This window comes from Sminthopsis crassicaudata, chromosome 1 (genome assembly GCF_048593235.1).
Source record: "Sminthopsis crassicaudata isolate SCR6 chromosome 1, ASM4859323v1, whole genome shotgun sequence".
Classification (NCBI taxonomy): domain Eukaryota; kingdom Metazoa; phylum Chordata; class Mammalia; order Dasyuromorphia; family Dasyuridae; genus Sminthopsis; species Sminthopsis crassicaudata.
In genome coordinates, this window is record NC_133617.1 from 634,176,170 (window position 1) to 634,202,629 (window position 26,460).

A 26,460-nucleotide genomic window follows, 5' to 3' on the forward strand; every position below is an offset into this window, starting at 1 on the left:
ATACAGACTAAAACAGCATTATTGGCATGAAAATAATGGAATTTTAGAGTCAAAACAACCCATAAGAATCATCTAGAATCAGGCCTATAAGTTCCATTATCTTGGGGAATATCACAAAATCATTTTATCTGTTCAAGATACAATGCTATCCATTAGTTCCAGATTGTCACTTGTATACAATGGTGTTATGGAAAAATGTTTAAAAAGCAGTTCTATAGTAGCAAAAATATCACAACATATTTTAAGTTTAATTCAAATTATTAACATTTCTCTATCACTTTACTAAGTCTATCAAATGAACAATAAAGCAAATCAAGCCCTAATATGTAGTTATGCTGATTTCAAGGGTGTAATTGTTCACACTGAAAATTTAATTATTAGCTCTTTCAAACTTACATAAACTGGGTCCAACACATTCTCTCCATTTCCATAAGTCTCTAATTGACTTGCAGTCCTAGGAAGTAACTGGGAAAATTGGCTTGGAAAATTCTTGAGCCCAGTGCTTCTTGAAAAGTCCAGGGGCAAGAATTTTTTTCTTCTGTTTCTTCTTCCTATGCTTTAGTCAAACTCTGTTGGGAAGTTCTTTGTCAAATATCTGACTTCTTTTCTCAAAACTTTCCAAGAATAAACTTTAGGAAAGTTCTTGATGACTTATTTGTAAATGTTAAGTATTTTTGAGTACCCATTATGTGCAAAGCTCTTTATGAAGTGCTATACAGATTGGAAAGGATAGAGGGTGTGAGGGGTAAAGAGAGAGAGAAGGATTGAGTAGAGGTGTAAGGAGAAGAAGGAAGGAAGGAAGGGAGGGAGGGAAGGAGGGGGAGAGGGGAGGAGGGAGGGAAAGAAAGAGGAAAGGAGGGATGAAAGGGAAGGGAAGAAGGGAGGGAGGAAAGGAGGGAAGAAAAGAAGAGGGAAGAGAGGGAAGGAGGGAAGAATAGAGGGAGGGAGGGAGAGAGGAAGAAAGGGAAAAAGGGAGGGAACCAGGGAGGGAGGGAGGCAGGAAAACACACATTTATTAAGTGTGTTCCAGGTTCTCTGCTAAGAAAAAGAAGACTGGATCTCTTCTCTCAAGATGTCTACTATTTAGTAGGGAAAGCAGAATACATTGAACTCTATTGTAAATAATAAACTGTCATTATAAAGAAAATGAAAGAATGAAGAATAAAGAAATAACTAGTATTTTATAGAATTAAAGGGGCAATAAAACATGGGTAAAAGCAACGGATTTGGAGTCTGAAGTAACATGAATTTGAAACACACCTCTATTACTTCTCTGCATGGTTGATTAATTTATATATCACAATGTCAGAGTTGGAAAATACTTCATAAATCATCTAATCTACCTCCCAAAATATTAAAAAGTAGAATGTTTCTAATTGTTAGAAAAAAATTCTTTACTTGAGCCTGAAGCTGCCTCTTTGAAATTTCCACATGATCTATCTAGCTCTTTCCTCCAGAGCTAAACAAAACAAACCTAATGCCTCTTCCATATGGCAGCCTTCAAATGTTAAAGATAATTCTCATACCTCCCCTAAGTATTTTTAAGCCAAACATCTAGATAATGACATAACTCATAGCTCCTCAACAACCTCAGGATGTTCTCCAGTTTAACAACATCCTGCTTTAAATGTGACATCCAGAACTGAACATGAGGAACTTGGTCAGAGAAGAGTACAGAGGAATTGTCATCTCCTCATTTGGGAACATTATTCCTCTTACCACAGACAAAGCTTTTTTGACTGCCATATCACATTGTTGACTACATGTTGCTATGATGTTTCCAAATGGTTATTTAATCTCTATTCACCTTTTCCTTCAGTTATAAAAGGGAAATAATTATAGATGCACTAGCTACCTAAATAACTTGTTATAAGGAAAGTGTTTTATAAATTTTCTCTCTCTCTCTCTCTCTCTCTCTCTCTCTCTATCTCTCTCTCTCTCTCTCTCTCTCTCTCTCTCTCTCCCTTCTTCTTTATATGTATTTATATATACAAATATGTATATATACACACACTAGTGGCAACAGCAGCAATAGTAGTAGTGATAGTGGTGGTAGTACTAGTGGTGGTAATAGTAGTAGTAATAGCAGTGGTATTCCTAGTGGCAGTAGTAGTAGTAGTGGTAGTAGTAGTAATAGCGATAGTGGTGGTAGTAGTAGTAATAGTAGTAGGAGTAGTATTGGTGGTAGTGGTAGTGATGGTGGTAGTAATAGTAGTAATAGTGGCAGTAGTAGTGATAGTAGTAGTAGTAGTGGTGGTAGCAGTAGTAGTACTAGAGGCAGTGATAGTATAGTGGTAGTAGTAGCAATAGTAGTACCAGTAGTAGTAGCATTTACCAAGAAACGCAGTAATAGAGAATACAGAGGATCAGTCTTCTTTGCTAAGAAGATCTGGGTTCAAATCCCACCATAGGCTGGGACCCTAAACAAGCAACTCTAAGTTTACCTAGATAAGTCTGTAAAACTATCATAAAGAAGTTGCTGACCTACATCGATAGAAATAATTTCTTCATTTTTGGTTTCCTAGACCAGTGAAATGATAGGTCCTGGCTTTGTCTCTGCTATTTACCAGGGAAGGTTGTTGTTAGTCAGTTGTTTTAGTTGTGTCTAACTCTTTGTGACCCAATTCAGGATTGTCTTGGCAAAGATGCCAGAGTAATTTGTCATTTCCTTTTCATTTTATAGATGATGGAATTGAGGCAAATAGAATTAAGTATGGGTCACATAGCTAGTAAATGTCAGTGGCGTGATGTGGAAGATTGAGGTCTTTGTGACTCCAAGTCCAGTGCTTTATCTATTGTACCACCTAGCTTCCTCAAAGTAGTAATGTTGAAAGTCAGGTTCAGATGGAGTTGAGGAACATATTTAAACAAAAAAAAAAAAAAAAAAGAAGAAAGAAAGAAAGGCATTTTATTTAGAAAATAGTCAAGAGAGAGCCAAGATGCCAGGAAGAAACCAGGAAGTTACCTGAGCCCTCCTCAGTTTCCCTCAAGTCTCTAAACAGATCCTGGAGCAACAGAACCCATAAAAAGACAGAGTAAAACAAGTTTCTAGTTTAAGATAACTTAGAAAGACATTAGCAAAGATTTATCTCATTTGGTTAAAAAGGGGAAAGCAGCTCAACTTAGACATGTCCAGGCAAGACAGATGGAGATTTTTAAGCCACAGCACACATCCGCAACTGAGACCCTTCAATTCTAGCTCAGCAGACTAGTGGCACAGCAGGCAACTCCAACACAAAAGGCAAATCGCTGATCTCAGAACCCCAGTACAAAGATGTGACTAGGCTGAGCCCAATGCATTGGGCAAGTGGCAAGCATCTCAGCCTCCAGCATGGAAAGCCAGTGACCAGGCTCTTGGCCCAGAGCACAAGAAGCTTAGGACAGTATCCCCTGTACTCCAGGGGTAATCCTCTACTTTAAAAAGAAAAAAGAAACAAAAAAAGTCCTAACCATAGAAAGCTACTATGGCAACAGGGAAAATCAAATTAAAAACTTAGAAGAGCATAACAATGTCAAAATGGCTACAATATGAATTGGCCTCAAGTCTAAAAAGTCCTTTTTGAAGAGCTCAAAAAAGCTTTTAGAATCAAATAATAAGAAAGAAGAAAAATTGGGAAAGGACATAAGAGTTATGCAAATTATGAAAAAAGAATCAACAACTTGGAAAAGGAAGCATAAAAGTTGACTGAAAAAAACAACTCCTAAAAAATAGAATTGGCCAAGTGGAAAATATCCATTGGCTAAATGGGAAAACAATTCCTTAAAAATAGAATTAATCAAATGGAAAGAAGGTTCAAAAATAACCAAATAAAAAAATTCCTTAAAACTCAGAATTGGGCAAGTGGAAACTAATGACTCAATGATACATCAAGAATTGGTCAAACAAAATCAAAAGAATAAAAAGATAAAATAAAATGTAAAATATCTCATTGGAATAACAAATAGATCCAGGAGAAATCATTTTTAAATTACTAAAAAATATTGAAAAAACCTGAAAACCATGATTAAAAAAAAAAAAAGTCTGGGAAACATCTTTCAAGAAATTATCAAGTATAATTGCCCTGATATCCTAGAAGCAGAGGGTAAAATAGCCATTGAAAAAATTCTCCCAAGGACGACAAAATGAAAACTCCAAAGGAACATTACAGCCAAAATCCTGAATTATTAGGTGAAAAAGAAAATATTGCAAACAGCCAGAAAGAAACTATGCAAATATCAAGGAGTCACAGTCAGGATTACATTAGCATCTTCTCCCTTAAAGGATCAGAGGGATATTCCAAAAGGCAAAGGAGCTGGAATTGCAAACAAGAATCAACCCCAGCAAAATTGAGCACAACTTTCAGGGAAAGATAGACATTCAATAAAATGGGGGCCTAACTTTTCTGATGAAAAGACCAGAGCTGAACAGAAAATTCAATCTTCAAATACAAGACTCAAGAGAAGCACAAAAAGGTAAACAGAAAAAAAATTGTTATTCAATATGATTAAGCTGTTTACATCCCTATTTAAAAAGATGATACTTATAATACTTGAAAATCATAATTTTATTATAACAGTTGTATGTATAGACAAAGAATGACTTTGAAGTGATGATATTTTAAAAAGTAAGAGGGTAAAAAAAAGAATTGTACTGAGAGAAGAGGAAAAAGAAAGGCAGAATAGGATAAAATATATCACATGAAAAGGCACAAAAGAACTATTATAGTAGAGGGAAAGAAAGGAGGTGGGATGAGCATTTTTTTAACCTAACTCTCATCAGATTTGGCTCAAAAAGTGAATAACACACACATTCAGTTGGGTATAGAAATGAATGTTATGAAATAAGTAGAAGGAAATGGGGGAAAGAAAAGGGAAAGGGGGTTGCTAAGAGGGAGGGCAGAAATGGGAGGGGAAGGAAAGGAGGTGCTAAGAGAAGGGAGAGCAGATCAAGGAATATGAAAGTCATAAGCAAATAGGAGAAATAGGGTAAAAAAACAGAGAAAAGTATAAAAGGGGGAATGGATGAAGGGAAATATATAGTAATCATAACTGTGAAAGTGAATAGATAAATTATCCCATAAAATGGATGTGGATAGTACAGTGGATTAAAAACCAGAAGTCTATAATAAAATACATAAAAGAAATATTTTTGAAGCAGAAAGATACACATAGATAAAGGTAAAATATTGGGGTATAATATGTTTCAGCAAAAGTTAAAAAAAAAACAGGGGTAGAAATGCTTATCTGAAACAAAACAAAAGCAAAATATTAAAAAAAATTTTAAATTATTATAAAGATACCATAGACAATGAAGTAATATTAATACTAACCAGTGGTATACATCTAAATTCTTAGAGGAAAAGTTAAATGAATTATAGGAAGAAATAGCATAACTATAATAGTAACGACCTCAATTTCCCTCTCTCAGAACTAGATAAATCTAAGCACAAAATAAATAAGAAAGAAGTTAATGAAGTAAATAGAATATTAGAAAACTTAGATATGATAGACCTTTGGAGAAAATTTAATGGGGATATAAAGGAAATCACTGGGGCAGCTAGATGGACCTGAGTTCAAATATGACCTAAGACACTTACCATTTCCTAGTTGTGTGACCCTAGACAAATCACTTGACCCCAATTGCCTCAGCAAAAAAAAAAGAAAGACCTTTTTCCTCAGTGGTATATGGCACCTTCACAAATACTGACTATGTATTAGAGCATAAAAACCTCATAATCAAATGTAAAAAGGAAGAAATGTTAAATGCATCCTTTTCAGATGATACAGTAAAAATTATATATAATAAAGGGCCATGAAAAAATAAACTAAAAATTAATTGGAAATTAAGTAATAGAATCCTAAAGAATGAGTGGGTCAAACAACAAATCATTGAACCAATCAATAACTTCTTCAAAGAGAATGACAAGAGAGATGACATACTAAAATGTAAGGGATGCAGTCAAAGCAGTTCTTAGGGAATATTTGATGTCTCTAAATGAATTCTACTAAACATTTAAAGAACTAATAATTCCAATACTATGTAAACTATTTGAAAAAATAAGTGGAGTCTTATAAATGAATAAAATAAAGATATCAATAAATTGGGCGTGCAGCTAAGGAACTAGAAAAAGAACAAATTAAAAATCCCCAACTTAATATCAAATTAAAAATTCTGAAAATAAAGGTGAGATTAATAAAATTTAAAGTAAGAAAACTATTTAACAAATAAAACTAAGAGCTAGTTTTATGGGGGAAACAATAAAATAAATTAATCTTTGTTTAATTTTTTTTTAATTTTGATTTTAAAAAGAAAAGCATATTACCAGTTTCAAAAATGAAAAGGGTAAATTCACCACCAATAAAAAAGAAATTAAAGCAATAATTAGGAGCTATTTTACCCAACTCTGTGCCAATAAATATGACAATCTAAGTGAAAAGGATAAACATTTACAAAAATATGAATTGCCCACATTAAGAAAAGAAGAAATAAAATATTTAAATAACTTCATTTTAGAAAAAGAAATTGAACAAATTATCAATGAATTTCCTAGGGAAAAATCTCTAAACAGATATATTTATAAGTGAATTCTACCAAACATTTAAAGAACTATTAATTCCAATATTATATAAACTATTTGGAAAAATAAGTAGAGTCTTATAAATTTATTTTGTGACATAAATATGATACAGAAACCAAGAAGAGCCAAATAAAGAAAAGTATAAGCCAATTTCTCTAATGAATATTGATGCAAAATTTTTCAATAAAATATTAGCAAAGAGATTACTATTTATAATGATAATACTATACTATGACCAAATGGGATTTATACCCGGAATATAAAGTTGGTTCAATATTAGTGAAAATATTAGTATAAATGACCATATTATAGCAAAACTGACAGAATTCATACGATTATCCCAATACAGAAAAAGCTTTCCATAACATACAGCACCCATTCTTATTAAAAACACTAAAGAGCATTGGAATAAATGAAGTTTTCCTTAAAATGATAGAACAATGATAGATTAGCAGGCATTATATGTAATGTAATTTAGCTAGAAATTTCTCAGTAATATCAGGGCAGAAACAGAGATGTCCATTATCAAAACTATTATTCAGTATTATACTAGAAATGCTAACTTCAGTAATAAGAAAAAGAAATTAAAGAAATTAGAATTGGTAATGTGAATACAAAAACTCATACTTTACAGATAATATGATAATATATTTAGAGAATCCTAGAGAATCAACTAAAAAATTATTTGAAAAAACAACTTTAGCAGTTGCAGGCTATGAAATAAACCCATATAAATCATTAGCATTTCCATATGCTACCAATAAAGTCCAGAAGCAAGAGACAGGAAGAAAAGTTCTATTTAAAGTAACTATAGACAATATAAAATATTTGGGAGTTTACCTGCCAAGACAATCCCACGAACTATATGAACACAATTACAAAACACAGACCTAAACAACTGAGAAAATATCAATTGCTCATGGGCATACCAATCTAATATAATTGAAATGACAATTCTATCTAAATCAATTTATTTCTTCAGTGCCATACCAACCAAATTACCAAAAAAAGTATTTCATAAAGCTAGAAAAAAAAATAACAAAATTCATCTGGAAGAACAAAATGTCAATAACATAAAGGGAATTGATGGAAAAAAATACAAAGGAAGTTTGCCTAGTCATACCAAAACTGAATTATAGAGCTACAATCATTAAAACTATTTGGTACTGACAGAGGAATAGAGTGATAAATCACTGGAATAGGTTAGGTATACAAGACACAGTAGTAAATGATTATAATAATCTACTGTTAAATCCAAAAATGATAATTGTTGAAGAAGATTGGGATAATTAGGATTGATCAAAATTAGCCAGTTTGAAAAACAATTTGGAACTATGCCCAAAGGGCTATAAAACTCTGTGTACCTTTTGATCCAGCAATACCAATATTAGGGCTGTATCCCAAAGAAATCATAGAAAAAGGAAAAGAACTTACATGAGCAAAAATATTTATAACACCTCTTTTTATAGTGGCAAAGAATTGGAAATTAAGGGGATGCTCATCAATTGAGGAACAAGCTATGGTATATGAATGTAATGGAATGCTGTTATAAGAAATTATGAAGGTAGATTTCAGAAAAACCAGAACCAGTAGAACATTGCACACAGTAACAGTAACATTGTGCAACGATCAACTAGATCAAGATTTAGCTCTTCTCAGCCAATACAATGATCTAAGACAATTCTAAAATACTCAAGTTAGAAAATGCTATACATATCCAGGGGAAAAAATTAAGGACTCTGAATGTAGATTGAAACATAATATTTTCGCTTTTTTTCCTCTCTCTCTCCCGGTTTTTCCCTTTTGTTCTGATTCTTCTTTCAGAACTTGACTAATGTGAAGATACATTTAAAATAATTGTGCATGTATAACCTATATGAGATTACTTGCTGTCTGGGGGAGGAGGAAGGAAGAAAAATTTGAAACTCAAAATCTTATTTAAAAAAAAAAAAAAAAAAAAGGAATCTTTGGGGCAGTTAAATGGTGTAATGGATAGAACACTAGCCATGAAGACAGGAGTACCTGAGTTCAAATTTGACCTGAGACATTTAATACCTCCTACTGTGTGAACCTAGAAAAGTCATTTAACTACAATTGCCTCAGCAAAAAAAAAAAAAAAAAAAAATTAAAAAGAAAGAAAAGAAAAAAAATCTTTATGTGTAATCAGAAAAAATTTTTTTTACCAATTATAGAAGGAACAGGAAGGGCATTTTGAAGAATGGTCTTTTGGGTAGAGGGCATATTCATCCACCCACATATAGCTACACTACCTCCATGTAGTTATGTGAACTATCCTACTCTGCCTAAAGTGAGAAGCTAGAATCCCATCAGCAATGTCTAGAGATCAGATTATCCCTAGTTTTCTATTATCCATGCTAATGAGTGCCTCCATTATTGTGAATAACTATATACATTTGTCCAAGTATATATTTAAATGTTTTTCTTCTTAGATTTATATTTATATATTTTATGTTATATATATATATATTCTTATATTTATGAACAGCTTATAAGATGATATAATATCTATTATTTATAATTAAATATTAAAGAATATTAATGCTTTCTTTAGAAACACTGGTAGCATGCCACATACTTAATATTGTGTGGAAGCTTGTGTAAAATGTGAGAATTGAACTAGTGGTCCCAGAAGGCTTGAATTTTAATTCCAATTCTGAAACTTACCCTTATATAACCCTGAGCAACTCATCCTTCCCTCAGTTTCCTTATCTCTAAAATCAGTGAATTGAGCTCAATTACCTGTAAATTTCTTTTTTAGCTCTAACTCCTATGATCTCATTATATTGTAATCTGTATGGTGTACAAAAAAAGATGCTAGTTCACATTAAAGACAGTGATAAGACAGTTCCAAAGAAAAGGCTTAGCTACTAGCATTCCCTTGTTTTGTCCTCTCTACTCCAGAACTAAAATAACTTGCCATAAATTGTTCCTTAGTGTCAAAAGTGAGTTGGTCTAAGCAGTTTTGCACCAATGATTTAAGCCTTTCCCTGAGTTCATCATAAAATAAGTGCTTAGTGCCAGCACATCTATTGAATCAAGAGGAGTTATGATATTAATTTGCCTTTCCTCCACAGAACCAGCAAAGGAGCTATATAAAGAGCTTCAATCTTTCAACAGGGAACATACTCTTACATCAAATAATACCAAGAAAAAAGATAGTCCTAGAGACTGGGACAAAAGAAAACACAAAAAAGAAAAATATGCCCTAAGGGAAATTTGCTTAGCCAAATTCCATTTCCCCCTTTCTTGAAAAGTAGCATTATATATAATAGAACCGCCCTAAAGCTTCAATTCAAGGAACTGGGTTTAAGTCTTGATACTGCTTTTTTGGGCTTAGAAAAGGCACTTGTCTCGCTCTGTCTCAGTTTTCTTATTTGCAAAATAGAGGGGACCGACTTATTGATCTCTAATATATATATACACACACTACACATATAGATGTGTGTACATACATGCCATATATTGGGCCATGTGTCTGTAAACTTGTGTACATGGGAAGGTAGATGGTGCTGCATAAAGCACTGGGCTTGGAATCAGGATGACTCATCTTCCTAAATTCCAATCCAGCCTTAGTTACTTCCTTGTTGTTCGAGCTTGGATAACTCACTAAATCCTATTTACCTCTAGGGTAAAATGAGCTGGAAAAAGGAAATGGCAAACCACACTAGTATCTTTACTAAGAAAACCCTAAATAAGGATATGAAGAGTCAGAAATATCTGAAATGACTGAACGACATATCCATGTACATACATACTAAAAATTTAAGTGATTTGCTCAGATCACACAGCCAGCATGTGGCAAAGGCAGGGGTTTGAATCCAAAGTTAGCCCTCTACCCAGTTGGGCATACTTCTCTTATTTTATTTCATTATATTGGCTACAGCCACAGCAACATCCATTTACCTACATGATAAATGAGCCTGCCTCCTTTTCTTCTGCCTCTGTGATGGCTGATGTCTCCTATTCCCCCTTGTTGTATGTGAGCCATCATTAGCTATGTGCTATAAACCTACTGTTGTCCAGTGCACCTTTTCCTTTAGCCCTTTGACTCACCCATCATCTTGATTCTCCTGAGCTCATGGTGTTCTGTGATTCATATGAAGCATCACCAGGAGAATGCTGGTCTTGGCAAGATGGGTTATTATCATCATTATTAAAACAAGAATAGTCAGATCTCCCATTCTGTCTCACTAAGTTGTTGTGAGAACCTGATGAGATAATGTATGTAACTATACTTGGCTAACCCCGAAGAGCTGTGTGAAGGGAAGGTATTATTATCCCCATTATTGTTTATTAGAGAGAGCTATGGAGATGGATGCTAGAGTAATCACTGGGTTGTGGGGCATGTAATCAGTAGGCATAAGCTAAGTCTCACTAGGTCTTTGATTTGACTACTGGTGCCAGAGTTTTATATGGACTTTGGAGCTAAAAATGGCAAATTTCTCCAAATCTCTGTGGTGCTTCTGATGGTTTTCACGGGCTTTGGTTAAGCAATAAGCTGCTTAAACATTGCTCTAAAGTTGAAAAGGAAAACAAAAAATTATCTCACATATTCTTAGACAAATTGGACTGAATGCTGCCACTAGGCACAATTGCAGAAATGCTCAGCTCTTTTGAAATCTAACTAGGAGGGCCTCAAACAAAAGCAAAAAAACACTTCCAAGACTTATTTTGGTTTTGTATTTGACTCCCCTGATGAAACACAAGTTACTTGAAATCATGAATTATTTCATTTCTTCATCATTTTATGTCCAGTGCCTACCTAACTGCCTGGTACATGGTAATTGTTTAATAAATGTTTATGATTGATGGATTGATATCAATCCATCATCATACGGACTCATCAATTCATTGATTTTTCATATGGAAATTTCATTTTCAAAACAGGGGATGGACTTATTGATCTCTAATATATACATGTATATGCATGTATATATGGGAAGGTTAATGGTGCAATGTCAAAAACATCAACAATTCATAGCTATGAGGACAATCAAGCAAATATCAATAAATACTTGTTAAATGCCTACCATAGTCATTATATTAGGTGTTATGGACATAAAGACCAGTACTTAATACAGTGCCTAACAGAATGTTAAGTAGCTGACTTACTGATAAGTAATAGTTCCTGTCTTCAAGAAGCTTACAATCTATCAGAGGAAACAACATATATGTGTATATATATAAATATATTAATACGTACATAGATATATATGTATATGTGATAAACAGACTTTTGTGCATGCAATATAGAAAGTAAATATATAAATGAAATATAATTTAAGAGGAGACATCAGCATCTGGAAGGGTCAGGAAAATTTTCATGTAGAAGGTGATATCTGAACTGAACTTCAAAGGATATTAGGGATTCCAGACCAGAAGAATAATAGAAAAATCTAAGGCATTGATTTTTAAAATTATAAAGAAATAAAACATGAAAGTTTTCTAGACAGGATTCATTTTCTTCCACCCCTTTTCTTCTAAAATCATATCAACTCTTTGATCTAATTTCTTCATCTGTGAAATGGGATAATAATACCTCTAAGTCAGAGGATTGTTGTAAATATCAAATGGGATAATATGTGTAAATTTTTTTTGCAAATCTTAAAGCTAACTGCTATTATTAGTAATAAAATTATAATCATCTGAACAATCTAGATATATTAGAGAGAAACCAGACAAGAACATCCAGGATGAGGGCTCCAAATATTTCATAGGAGGAATGTTTGAATTGGAAATGTTTAGTCTGGAGAAGAAAAGATTTGTTATTAATGGGAACATGATTATAATTTTTAAATATTTGGAGGGTTGTCACATGAAAGAGAGATTAGAACTTATTCTGCTTGGCTCTGAAAGGCAGAGTATGACATAAAGTGTATTCTTCAGGATGGAAAAGAGGTATTGTCCCCCACTCCTTGTGAAGACGCCCTAACAACTAGAAGGCTGCAAAAACAGAATGGATGCTTCTCATCATGGAGTGAGTTTCCTACAGGATCTTTGCATAGAGCCTGTAAGTGACAAGTTAACCAGAGACTCCTGCCCAAGTTTGAGTCTGGCGAAGTCACCCTGGCCCCTGGAAGACCTAGATTCTGAGAGAACTGCCTTCATTCTGAACTAATAGGGCAGGAGCTCTGGTGACCTTTACATTTCTGGAGAATGTGTTTAAGTTTCCCATTTTAGTAAAAGAAGAATCTCAGATTTTAGAGAAGGAAAAAAAGATGATTTGAGGTATTTGAATGTTTCCTGAGGTGGAGATGCACAATTCAGCAAAAGTATACCCAAGGACTCCCTGGCTGCAAAAGACATTCTGGTTCTACTGATGTGAATTGTTTTTAATTTCTGTTTTGTGTTTTAAATAGTTATTAGTGGCCCGAACTCATTTATATCTGTCCTGATTTCATTCTTTTAATCAAGTCAAGAAGAACTGAGTTAAAATTCTGCTTCAGATACTTATTAGTTATGTGACCCTGAATAACTTAATCTGTTTGTCTTATTCCATTGGAGAAGAAAATGACAAATTACTCCAGTATTTAAAAAAAAAAAAAAACATGTATGATATGGTCACAGGGTCACCAAGAGTCGAATAACAACAATAATAGTATCTACTTCCCGGAGTTGTGACAATCAAATGAGGTACTTGTGAGACTTTTTGCAAATCTCAAAGCATTTGAATGCTAGTTATAATAAGCATTTCACAAATCTTGAAGCATTATAATAATATAAGTTAATATTATTATGACTTCCTATATGAACCTGAGCAAGTCACAAAATCTCTGATGTTCAATTTTCCCATCTTTAATTACTGATATAATAATATCTTCCTCAGAGGGTTGTTTTGAGGACCAAATAAGCTATTAGGTAAAACATTCTGCAAACCTTAAAACCCTATCTATTATTTTAATTCCATACATACTAGCTATATGATCCTGGAAAGTCATTTAAACTGTCTGAGCTTCAGTTTCCCCATCTTTAAACAAGGCTAATAATAGCACTTACCTCAGAGGGTTGTTTTGAGGACCACATAAAATAATATTAGATAAAACATTTTGCATACTTAAAACCTATAATGTTATCTTTTATTATCATTGTTATTGTTAGCTGTATGGTGCTAAGAAGTCACTTAAACTCTCTGAGTCTCAATTTCCTTATCTATAAAATGGAACTAATAATAACATCTACCTGAGAAGGTAAAGATCAAATAAGGATCTCTGGTCTTCCTATCAAATTTAGTTAACAAGCGTTTCTTAAGCCTGTAATATGTGCCAACATGAATCTATAAATACATAGTGAGGTCCTGATATGAAATTGGCAGTAGGGTGAAAAATATAGAAGATAGCACCTTGAGTCAAGAAAGCCTTAGTTCAGCTATACACCTTAGAGAATGTGTATGTATGTATGTGTATATATAGATGTACATTGGTTTAAAAATGTAACACAAATACACACTAAGGTACATAGTTGACTTTGGCCAGAAACCCTGAAGGTCTTTCCTCCCAGATTTATTTATTTAGTTACTTTTATTTTGTTTTGTTTTTTTAACTAAGCAAAAGAGGAGATTCTTTGCTCCAATTGATACCTAACCTTAATCATTGAATGGATGTGACTTCAATCAAACTGTTAAAGACCTTAGCTTAAAAAAGCCAAGATCTCCCACTGCATCCAAGGCCACCTCCAGTCTTCCTGATCTATATCTGGCTATGGGACTCAGTTGACTCTGAAGGGGAAAGTGAGACTGGTGACTTTACACAGCCCTCCCTCACTTAAATTCATTTGTATGTCATGACATCACTTCTCTAATGTCCTCTTTCAGAAAGAAGGAAAAACAACAATATGTATATACACACACATGTATATATTTATATATATGTATATATAAATACACATATTATCAAAGTCACCATGGGCAAGTCACTCAACCTGTGAATCTCAGTTTTCTGCATCTAAAATGTAGAGAAAATAATAGAATCCCTCCCATTTCTTGATGGGATTGTTTTGGCCATCACTTTAGATAACATATGCAAAGAATTTTGCTATCCTTAAAGGCTCCTTGATTAGGATCCCATATTAGGCATTAGGCTATATTCTGGAAAAGACAGAATGAAGCATAACAGAAAGGATCACAAATTTAGTACTGGAAGAGGCTATTTAGCCCAGTAACAGAAAGGAAAGATATCTTATTACAATTAATTCGGTCCAATCTCTCACGTTCAGATAACAGAACTGAGGACCAGAAGGCTTAATTGATAGTCCCAAGACAACATTGCTACTAACAAAGAGAATTATGTTTTGAAACTGATCTTCTGACCAAGGCCAGGACTTTTTCCCATTACACCATATGGAATGACTTATTCAAATCATCACAATGAGAACAGGGATTGTCTCACTTTTGTATTTGTGTCCCTCACAACATAGTGTTCATAGCATATAGAAAACATTTAATAAATGCTACTTCTCAGAAAGATGGAAAACAATTTGTATAGTAATTATTTCTGAGAATGGCCACATTTCTCAAAAATATATAAAATTGAGCAAATGTATAAGATTACAAATCATTCCCTAGTTAATAAATGATCAGTGGATATGAAAAGAAGTTTTCAGATCCAGAAATTAAAATTATCTATAGATGTATAGATTTAAATCATTATTGATTAGAAAAATGAAAATTAAAGCAACTCTCAAATACTATCTCATACCTATCAGATTGGCTAATATAACAGAAAAAGAAAATGATAAATGATACAGTAAAATTGGGTTTCTAATGCATTGTTGTGAACTGATCTAACCATTCCAGAGAACAATTTGGAGCTATGCCCAAAGGACTATAAAACGATGCATATTCTTTGATTCATTGATACTACTACAAGATCTACATCACAAAGAGATCTTGAAAAAAGGAAAAGGACCAACATGTGCAAAAAATATTTATAGTAGCTCTTTTTGTGATGGCAATAAATTAGAAATTCAAAGAGTGCCCATCAATGGGAAATGGCTGAACAAGTTGTGGTATATGAATGTAATGGAATATTATTGTGCTATAAGAAATGATGAACAGACAGATTTCAGAAAAATCTGTGAAGACTTGCATATATGAACTGATGCTGACTGAAGTGAGCAGCACCAGGAGAACATTGTACATAGTAACAATTGTACAATGATCAACTATGATTGACTTAGGACTGCTCAACAATACAGTGATCCAAGACAATTCCAAAAGACTCATGATGGTAAAGGCTGTCGCTGTCCATATCCAGAGACAGAACTATGAAGTCTGAATGCAAATCGAAGCATACTATTTTCACTTGTTTTTATTTTTTATTTTTATAGCTTTTCTCTTTTGTTCTGTTTATTCTTTTACAACATGACTAATGTGGAAATGTTTACATGATTTTATATATATATATATATATGCTTATGCATAACCTGTATCAAATTGCTTCCTGTCTTGGGGAATAAGAGGAAAAGAAAAGAAATTGGAAACTCAAAAATCTTTTTTTAAATGAATGTTAAAAACTCTCTTTACATGTAACTGAAAAAATTTTTTAACTATTTACTAAAAGAATGCTGCTTTTTTTCATTCATTCAAGATGTTTTAGTGACCCAAATGGGACTATAACCCAAGGCACCTGACTCCCCAGTCCATTTTTCTCTTCAAAAATGTCTTAAAATAAATGATGCTTATGAAAGAGGATAGGGTGGGCAATACAGATTTGGAAATAGCCTACATTTAAAATAATAATAATCATTAATTCTTTGGTACCAGGACATATCCATTCATAATTCCAGAATCAGAGCCAAATACCAGAAGTGAAAGTGATTGATGCAGTGATTAATTCCAGGACTTGAGCATTAAGACTGTTAAATGCTGCTGGTCTGAGTAGAGGAGATGTGATGAAAAATAACTTTTTGGAAAAATCAGTGGGTGGTAGTTTAAGTCAGAGAGCTGTAGGAAGACCCATGTGCCTTAAGATGTTTATTTTTAAAACTTGCTATTGTTTAGCTCACAGCATCTGCTTCCTTTGTAGCAGTCTTGTTCAAAGTTCAGGCTGTACACTTCCGGCCAGCAGCTGGAGCTTCAATCTGTCAGATCCAGCTCTGTCATTTCTAATCAGGAAATCGGAAGTATACAGGTTCCTAAGGTAAAAAGTTTCTTGATATCCCATAGTCTGAGGCACCCTCTGTCTCACTTTGTGTAGTAGATAGAGTGTAGTAGATAGACCCATTTACTGGGTCTGTGAACCAGAACAAATTGTTTCAGGCAGATCCTTTAAATTTATTATCTAAGACAGGATCATGATTCTTCACAAGGAATTCTCTTCACCAATTTCAATCACATCTCCTATGTTTAGAAGGAATAATGCTATTGCTATTTAATCTTACAGCCCTCCTAATTATCCACTTCCATATATTTATTCTTATTCTTCAGATATTCATTCTGACTAAATCCCATCCTTCAGAACATCCATAGTTATATGGACTTACCTTGGGTTTACTGCCTGCCAAAATTCTTCCCCTCCTTAAAGGCTCTTCTCCAAAACCTTCCCATTCTTCAAAGTCCACCTCCAATGTCATCTCCTTCATGAAGTCTTCCCTAAGTAGCAATATGTTGTTATATCAAGAACCCAAGACTTGAAGTTAAGAGAAGTGAGTTCGTAATCCCACTAAATGTGTTCTGAGCCTAGTTTCCTCTTCCGTAAAATTTCCTAAAATGCCATATAAATGAATACTATTATTAGTTACCATTACTGTCACCCCAGCCAGATTTGCTCTGAACCCTCACAAGATGTACTCCATATGCCACAGGAATGGGATTTCAGTTCATGAAATATATATTAGGCACCCTTATATAGAGACTATTTTGCCATGCTCTGGAGGACATAGATGAGTGGGACATAATTCCTACCCTTAATAAATTTACACTCAAACAAGGAAGCATTTATTCAGAACTATAATAAATGCTAAGAATGTATTATATCAAGAATTCTGTTGGGTCCCTGGCATAAAAAAAAAAAAAACAAAAACGTTATTTCCATCAGGAACTTATTTTATATTTGATGGTTTAAGCATGTTCAAGGATAAATAAGTACAGAATATAACCTATGTGAAGTGCTTTGCAAACCTTCAAGAGCCATATAAAAGTTATTTCTTATATGTATATGTACATACATGAAGGGGGCAAAGTAGGTGCCACAGTGGGTAGAGTGCTGAACCTGGACTCAGAAAATATTATCTTCCTGAGTTAAAAATCCAGTCTCAGACACTGACTGTGTGACCTTGGACAGTTAATCTTGTTTGCCTCGGTTTCCTTATCTGTAAAACAAACTGGTAAAGGAAATGGCAAGCTACTCCAATAACTTTGCCAAGAAAAACCCAAATAGAGTCATAAAGACCCAAAAATGACTGAACAATAACATAATTGTATATGTATATTCACACATAGGCATATGCATACACATATGTGTGTGTGTGTTGTATGTGTTATTTACATAGATAAAAGACGTAAAAATATGTAGTCTAAAGTGTTGTTGCCCTTGACCAGTGTATCTCTCCTTTTGGCAAGAAGAACAAGTGTTTTCTTATTAAGGTGTTTTCTAGCTAGGATATACTGATTTTATTTATATATTTAACAAGTGGCTTTCTGGAAATTCATGACATTCTTTTAAAATTTAATCTGCATTATTACCATTTTTCTCTATCACTTTCTTATGCAATCTTATACAACAAAACAATTAATCAAGCTCTGATTTGTAGCACTGACCAATTTCTGAAATATAAATGTTCATACTAAAAAATTTAACAATTGGCTAGAACTAGTTTGAGTATGTTCTAATATGCCCCTGTTTTCTAAGCTCTTCTGGCCTCCTTATATGGGGTAATTGCTTTATGCTGATTAAGCTTCCATAAGAAATGATGATAACCCACACTGATGAATCTTTTATCCATTTTTTTTAATTTAGAATTTTTTTTCACAGTATATATGCATGAGTAATTTTTTTTTATAATATTATCCCTTGTATTCATTTTTCCAAATTATCCCCCCCTCTCTCCATTCCCTCCCCCTGATGACAGGCAATCCCATACATTTTACATGTATTACAATAAAACCTAGATACAATATATGTGTATAAATACCATTTTCTTGTTGCACATTAAGTATTAGATTCCGAAGGTATAAGTAACCTGGGTAGATAGACAATAGTGCTAACAATTTACATTCACTTCCCAGTGTTCCATCTCTGGGTGTAGTTATTTCTGTCCATCATTGATCAACTGGAAGTGAGTTGGATCTTCTTTATGTTGAAGATATCCACTTCCATCAGAATACATCTTCATACAACATTGAAGTGTACAGCGATCTTCTGGTTCTGTTCATTTCACTCAGCATCAGTTGATGTAAGTCTCTCCAAGCCTCTCTGTATTCCTCCTGCTGGTCATTTCTTACAGAGCAATAGTATTCCATAACCTTCATATGCCATAATTTACCCAACCATTCTCCAATTGATGGACATCCATTCATTTTCCAGTTTTTAGCTACAACAAAAAGAGCTGCCACAAACATTTTGGCACATACAGGTCCCTTTCCTTTCTTTAGTATTTTCTTGGGATATAAGCCCAGTAGTAGCACTGCTAGGTCAAAGGGTATGCACAGTTTGATAACTTTTTGGGCATAATTCCAGATTGCTCTCCAGAATGGCTGGATTCTTTCACAACTCCACCAACAATGTATCAGTGTCCCAGTTTTCCCCCATCCCCTCCAACATTCATCATTATTTGTTCCTGTCATCTTAGCCAATCTGACAGGTGTATAGTGGTATCTCAGAGTTGTCTTAATTTGCATTTCTCTGATCAATAGTGATTTGGAACACTATTTCATATGAGTGGATATAGTTTCAATTTCATCATCTGAGAATTGTCTGTTCATATCCTTTGACCATTTATCAATTGGGGAATGGTTTGTCTTTTATCCATTTTTAGGCATCAGTACCTTATTCAAATAGGCTAATTTGGAGCTTCCCTGATTGAGTACTATATCAACTGAGCTAGAGGATTTTAACAGCATTATTCCTTCTAATTGTGTTATATGGCTCTGTTAAACTCTGAGGGGGTTTCCTTTTCTGATTCTTTTGTGAAGACAAAATAGGCCATCTTTTACTTAAATGCTTACCTATACTTTAACTACTGAATGATGTTGCCATCTGAGATTTGGGAAAGGCCTTAATTTAAAAAGGCCAAGATCTCCCACTACATCGTAATCCATCACCAGTTGTCCTGACCTGTGTTGCCATTGGATTCTGATGACTTTGGAGGAGAGAGTGAGATTGATGACTTCTGCACAGCTTAGCTTCACTTAACTCCAATTCATTTGCACATCAAGACATCACCCTGCTGATGTCATCGGTTCTCTTGGAAAACAAAGGGCAAACAACAACAATGGCTTTAAATCATAGAATAGTGTGCTTAAAAATAAATAAATAAAGGTCACCAATAAGGCAATAAAAAACCATATGGTGGAACTAAAAAGACTATAGCATGTTACCAACAACAAAGTGTATACAAGAAGCACTAAGATAATAAAATCTCCTTATTGAGTAATGAGAATCTCCATCGTTAAAGATCTTCCAACAAAGGCTGGATGACAGCTTATCAAGGATGTTGTGGAAGAAATTCATAATAACACAACAACAGAAGTCTTGATCTATTAATTCAGTCCTGCCCATTTGTCATCGAGCTTCATGAACAATGTCCTTTACTTAATCCAAATAGAAGAATTCTTTCCAGATGATGAATGTCTCCAGATGTTTCTGTTTGAGGGCAAAATGATATTAATTGTCCCACAATAATAAAGGGCTTCTTTGATGAGTTCCCCAGCTTTTCAAAAGATATCTGCCTGGTAATCTAAATAATGATGATGATAATATAATAAAAAATATCATATACTATATATATTAAACACCTTGAAAATATTTTATTTGATCCTTGCAATAGTTGTAGAATGTAGATGCTATTATTACTCCCATTTTACAGATGAGGAAACTGAGGTAAATGGAGGTGAAGTGATTTTCCCAGGGGGAAACAGCTATTAAATGGCTGAGACTAAATTTGAACTCAGTTCTTCCTGACTATCTACTATACCACTTATCTGCCTTCACATATAGGAAAAACTTGGTTAATGATGATTACAAATAAGCCAGATATGACATGTAGTCAGCTTGGATAGGAATAACAGAGGGACACTTTTCAGGGCCTACAAGTGAAGAGGAGGAAGAGAGAAAGGTAGACTTGATCAGCCTACTAGGAGATTATACCAAGATAGCAAGCTGTCCTAAAAAAAAGTGTGTCCACATCCTATGTCATCAAGAAATACCTATGCAGAATTATGATAGACTTAGTTCTTCTCAGCAATCCAGTGATCCAGGATAATTTCAATGGATTTGAATTAGAAAATTCCATCTACATCCAGAGAGAGAAACATGGAGACAATGTCAATCTAAACATATTATTTTCACCATTTTTTTTTTGCTTTTTCTTTCTCATGATTTTTCCTTTTTATTCTAATTTTTCTTTCACAATATGACTAATATGGAAATATGTTTTAAAATATTGTACATGTATAACCTATATCAGATTGCTTCCTATCTTAGGGAAGGTGGGAGCTAAGAGAGGGAGGATAAAAAAAAAAATTGGAACTCAAAATCTTACAAAAAATGAATGTTGAAATTTATCTTTACATGTAACTGAAAAAATTAAATACTTTTGAAATTTCTTTAAAAAAGAAATAGACATGCACTTTTTGAAAAAGTTAAAAACAGACTTTAGTAGTTATAATAATAGTAGACCTCTCCCCCTTCAAAAAAATAAAAATAAAAATAAGAGCTTTTCTTCAACAGAATTCCAAGCTTGTATAGAGACAATAGTTGAATATTTAATCTTCAATCCTTTAATTCTTTAGATACAGTGTTTCAAATTAAACAATTCAACATCATATAAGATGTTCACAGTAGATAGGATCATATATGAATCAGAGAATTGTGCCTCTTGTACTTTTTAATTCTTTCTCAAGATTTATTTCTAGCGATATTAGATTTCACATGTTCCTGTCAGAGTGAATTAAATCCATATGCATGATTGTTTTCAGCATATGATAATATTTTATAATTTGTTTTAGTGATTTGGCAACTGACCAATGCCTGTACTTCTGCTCTAGGCCATGACTGGCAATAGAGTTCTTTGATTCATCTTAATAGGATTTGGGGGTGGAAATGACTTAAATAGTTACTTCCTAGGGGCAGCAGCGAGAGTGGATTTTCTTTGCTCCTGGAGTTCAATAAATGTCATGTTTTCATGTGCTTTGGAAAATAGCATAAGGTTTTCAGTAGAAAGATTCCATACCTCCTGTCCAGTCACAATTTGGCAAGGACATGAACTTCAAAGTAATTTTTTCCAAATAAAATAAACATGAGACTGGTATGAAACAAACATCCAGTACTATATCTCATCAGTATTAGCCCTTTACAACTGCAGTTAACTCCCAGGGCATGTTAGGAGCATTAGAGAAACACCCTAACTACCTGAGGGTTATCCTTAGAATCCTGACAGATACAGCCAGCCTCACAGGCTTTTAGTGGGTTCTGTACCAATCACTAATGCAGCAAGAGCCAAGTTGTCAAAGTTCTTAATGCTTTTGGTAAAATTAAATTAAATTAAAAAGCACATGCAATTCTTAGGCACTTACTATGGGTAAGACACTGTGCTAAGTACTTTAAAAATTATCTCATTTGTAAAAGGTAAGAAGATATACATAAAGATAAGATCTTGGCTGTTTCATTGTGACACAGGGATCATCTCAAGTTTTTGAAGGTTATAACAAAGAAGTACAAATTCTGGTTTTTTCAAGACAGAAAGGCTTCAAGTCCAGGCCTAATTTCATATTGTGTGCTTATTGTCCAAGCATCAACCTAGCTAAATTTAGAGGGCGGCCATCAGGTGGCTGTAAAGTTGTAATTTGGGGAAAGAGGGTAAAGTGGAAGGGTAAACATAACAATACTGGAAGATTATCTTCGAAGTCCTTATGGGTGCCATCTAAATAGTTTTTTAAATTGATGAAATCAGGGACTCTGGAAGGTAGAAACAGAGTTAAAGGCTAATTGCATTGTTATTGATAATGATAGCTACTCTTTAAAGATATTGTCTAGTCATTTTCAATCATGTCCAACTCTTCATTATCCCATTTGGCGTTTTCTTGACAAAAATACTAGAGTAGTTTGTCATTTTTTTCTCCAATTCATTTTATAGATAAAGAAACTGAGACAAACAAGGTTAAGTGACTTGCCTAGCATCACATAAATAGTAAAAGTCTGAGGCTGGATTTGAATTCCTAGATCTGATTCCAAGTCTGGTGTTCTAGCCACTCTACCACCTAGATGCCCCATTAAAGCATAACTCTTTCCTTTTTGTTTTGGTTCCTAACATTTAATTGTAGAATAATTTGAGAAAATATTTTTAAATTATTGTAAGAAGAGATTTAGAAATAGATAACAGATCAAATCATATTCTTGCTAGTTTTCTTTTTTAATTAAAATTTTTTTTCAGAAATTTAAAACCTCAATATAAAAAGATTTTACTTGCTTAGTAATAGTCAATATTTAGATCAATTATTTTCATTGTTTAAAATGTGCTAACTTTTTTTCAGTCCATTTTTCTAATCCCCAGTAGGATACTTTGTCCACTCATTCTCATTTCCTCCTATGATCCTTATTCAGCATATTCTTTCCTATGCTTGTTTCTGGCTTTTTTCATTTTGCATTATTTCATTATTCCAGATTTCTTTGTATTCCTCAAAACCATTCATATTAATAGCTTCAATGTATGTAATCAATCAGCCAATAAAAAAAGGACTTGTTAAGCATTTACTGGGTGCCATACCCCATACTAAACAGAGAAAATTCACAGGATACCCCACCTCCCTATTTGAAAGTGGATCTTTTTTTCATTTTAAGGAATCTAGTCCCAGGTACTTCATAAATGTCATTTGCAGAAGAAACTCTGGGGATTAGTTAGTATGATCCCTCAATTTGACAGATGAGAAATTTGAGACTTAGCAAGAATATAGTGACTTATCTGTTTATTAGAAAGCAATTAATAGAAGTAGGATTCAAACCAAATTCCTCTGACTTTTTCTCTTTCCATCAGAACATGCTACTATGTCCTAATTCTTCCCTTGGAGGGAAAGGGAAGGGAGGCAATCGGCATTAAATGACTTACTCAAGTTCATATAGCTATTAAGGGTTTGAGGTCAGATTTTAACTTGGGTCTTCCTGATTCCAGAGCTGGTATTCTATCTACCATGTCACCTAGCTGTCCCCTAATTCCATCTTTAAAGGATTCTAAATCATTAGGAGTATGAGGGCAAACAGAGAATTAAGCTCAAAAACTCCTCACTTCCCTAGTGTCCATTTATTTTTCATTTTGTCCTTGTAGAAAGTGAGTACCTATTTGATTCCAAAAAAATGTATCTTCTCATACAAAAAAGAAAGTATTATGTCTACCCCAGCCTCACCCCATTAAAACTGTACTTGGCATTTCAGGCTAGTCTTTGAGGAGTAAAAATCTATCATATTTCCTCAATAGCCAAAAACCCCAATTTAAGACTACTAAGACTTCATCAAAGAGAAACCTCTATAATTATAATATGATGATGTTAATGATAATAATAGCTAACATTTATATAGCACTTATTATGTACCAGGCAATGGGCTAAGTGCTTTTAGTAATTATCTAAATAACACTGAGAGGTAGGTACTATTATTTCCATTTTACAGTTGAAGAAACTGGGGCAAATAAAGGTTAAGTGATTTGTTAAGTCACACAGCTAGTAGGCATATGAACCTGGATTTTAATTCAAGTATTCATGCTTCCAAGCCCAGTGTTCTATCCATTGTAACTCCTAAGAAGTCAACAAATAAGCTTCTCGTAAGCCAGGATCTTGCATTGGAGGTGCAAAGAAAGACAAAAATACTCCCTGCCTTCATGGAGCTTCCAATTTACTAGGAGAGACAAAATCTTAAGAATTCTGTATATAAAAGATATATAAGGGTGGCCTATATTCATTTTAGTAGTTTAAAACTGCACTAATACTTTTGAGAGACCATATATATATGGTGAATTAGAGATAATTTCAAATAGAAGGCTGTGCTGGAGATTTATTAAACTCTAAAAAGATCTCCTAGTCTATGATTCTTTGGAATACTTTTTGCTATTGTTATTGCCCACAATATCATCACATCCCAGATCTTTAAAATTAGGTTCACTCCCCTATAGTTGAACAAAGCCTCTCATCCTTTGCCCTTCACACCTCAAAGATTATGTTAGCAGTGGGTGCTCAATAATAGGAAATTGAACTTCTAAAATTATAAAATGTTTTTTAATATTTCCAGGTGTTGCTGCTCTGGATTCCAATGTCTCTGGAAAAATCGGTTTACGAGCTGTTGTATATTATTTCTGCACTACGGTCATTGCTGTCATTCTTGGTAAATTCTGGGTCTTGTACATAGAGCATGTGGTTTTGTTACCTTATAACATTTTTTTATAACACCCTGAAAATAGATGGGCTAATTTTTATTATCAAGCATAAAATTTGAGACTGCATTTCTATGGGAAATCTTTTGGCTGAAAGAATTGAATTGTCTGACCTTCGGCTATTGCTCTATTCAACAGGACCTCTCTAAGCAGGAAGAAAAATAAGGTGATCATTTTGTGCTCCATTAACCAATTCAGGGAGGAGGAAGAAAAGCCCAAGAGCTCAGATAATGTTTCTGAATGTACAACTGAGAGTAATCATGAAATAACTTCAGGGAAATGCATTTTAATACCTAGAGTGTAGATACAGCAGTAAGAGCTAGCAATTAATAAAGTGTTGCCAAGGATGCATCCAGCTGGACCTGCTTTAACGAAAGGGATGTTTCAGCATAACTCTTCCTGTGATTCAGTACTTCAGAGGTCTGTCATTTCATCTGTGTGGGAGGACTTTCTCCACCAGTATAGACCTTCCCCTCTCCCATACTTCAAAAGGCACTTCCTTAAGTTGCTGTTGTCTAATCCTAGTGATGAGATTCTCTGAAGGTAGCTATGTTTGTATTTGAATGAAGATCCTAGTTCATCACTAGGCCCATACTCAACACCTTTCCACTTTGATAAATACCTTCAAGAACCCGAGGCTATCTTAATGACACAGTAAGGAAGAAGATTCATATTCACAGGGTCATAGATCTTGAACTAAGGATCTCCTCATCTAGTCCAGATCTTTCATTTTGCAAAAGAGGAAACTAAGAAACTAAGAAGTAACTTGCAAACTTTTCACACAAATAATAATGTTAGAGGTGGAAAGAATTAGGTCCTCTCATTCTTGCCTTTTTGAGTCACAGTTTCCTATGGTAATCTAATGAAACCTGTGGACCCTGTCACAGAATGAAATGCTAAATTTTATTTAAGAAGTTAATGATAATGAAGATGAATTTTTTCCCATCTAACTTCATAGAAATCTATGCACAAATCCTTTGGGGTTCTATAGTATCATACAACTTCTTTATCATTCCCTTCTCATCTTCAACTTTTACAATTTCTAGTTTCCTTCAAATCTTAGCTCAAGCTAAGATACATAAGGCCTTTCCTATTCCCTACCCTATCCAAACCACTAGTTTCATCCTCTACCAATTACCTAGTATTCATGTGTTTATTTTATATATATATATATATAGCCCCTTGATATCATATTAAACTAAGGGAAGTAAAGGGTTTTTTCTTTATAACCTTATGCCAAGAATGCCTAGCTTAATCCTTAGCTGATTGTCATATCTTCAAGAAGAATAATACATGATATTAAAAAGGA

General features: G+C 33.8%; 1 protein-coding gene across 2 annotated transcripts in view; it reads left to right on the plus strand.

Moving 5' to 3' along the window:
• Positions 1 to 26,460, plus strand: part of SLC1A1 (solute carrier family 1 member 1) — a 104,460-nt gene that overhangs the window by 53,001 nt on the left and 24,999 nt on the right. Inside the window, exons 1-2 of one of the 2 annotated variants that reach the window (XM_074282838.1) lie at positions 4,275 to 4,452; positions 25,010 to 25,102. In XM_074282838.1, the coding sequence (XP_074138939.1) occupies positions 4,386 to 4,452; positions 25,010 to 25,102 (160 nt within the window). In that variant the 5' untranslated portion in view covers positions 4,275 to 4,385. Of the gene's footprint in view, positions 1 to 4,274; positions 4,453 to 25,009; positions 25,103 to 26,460 lie in introns of those variants that run through there. The other variant, XM_074282837.1, reaches the window with a different exon arrangement.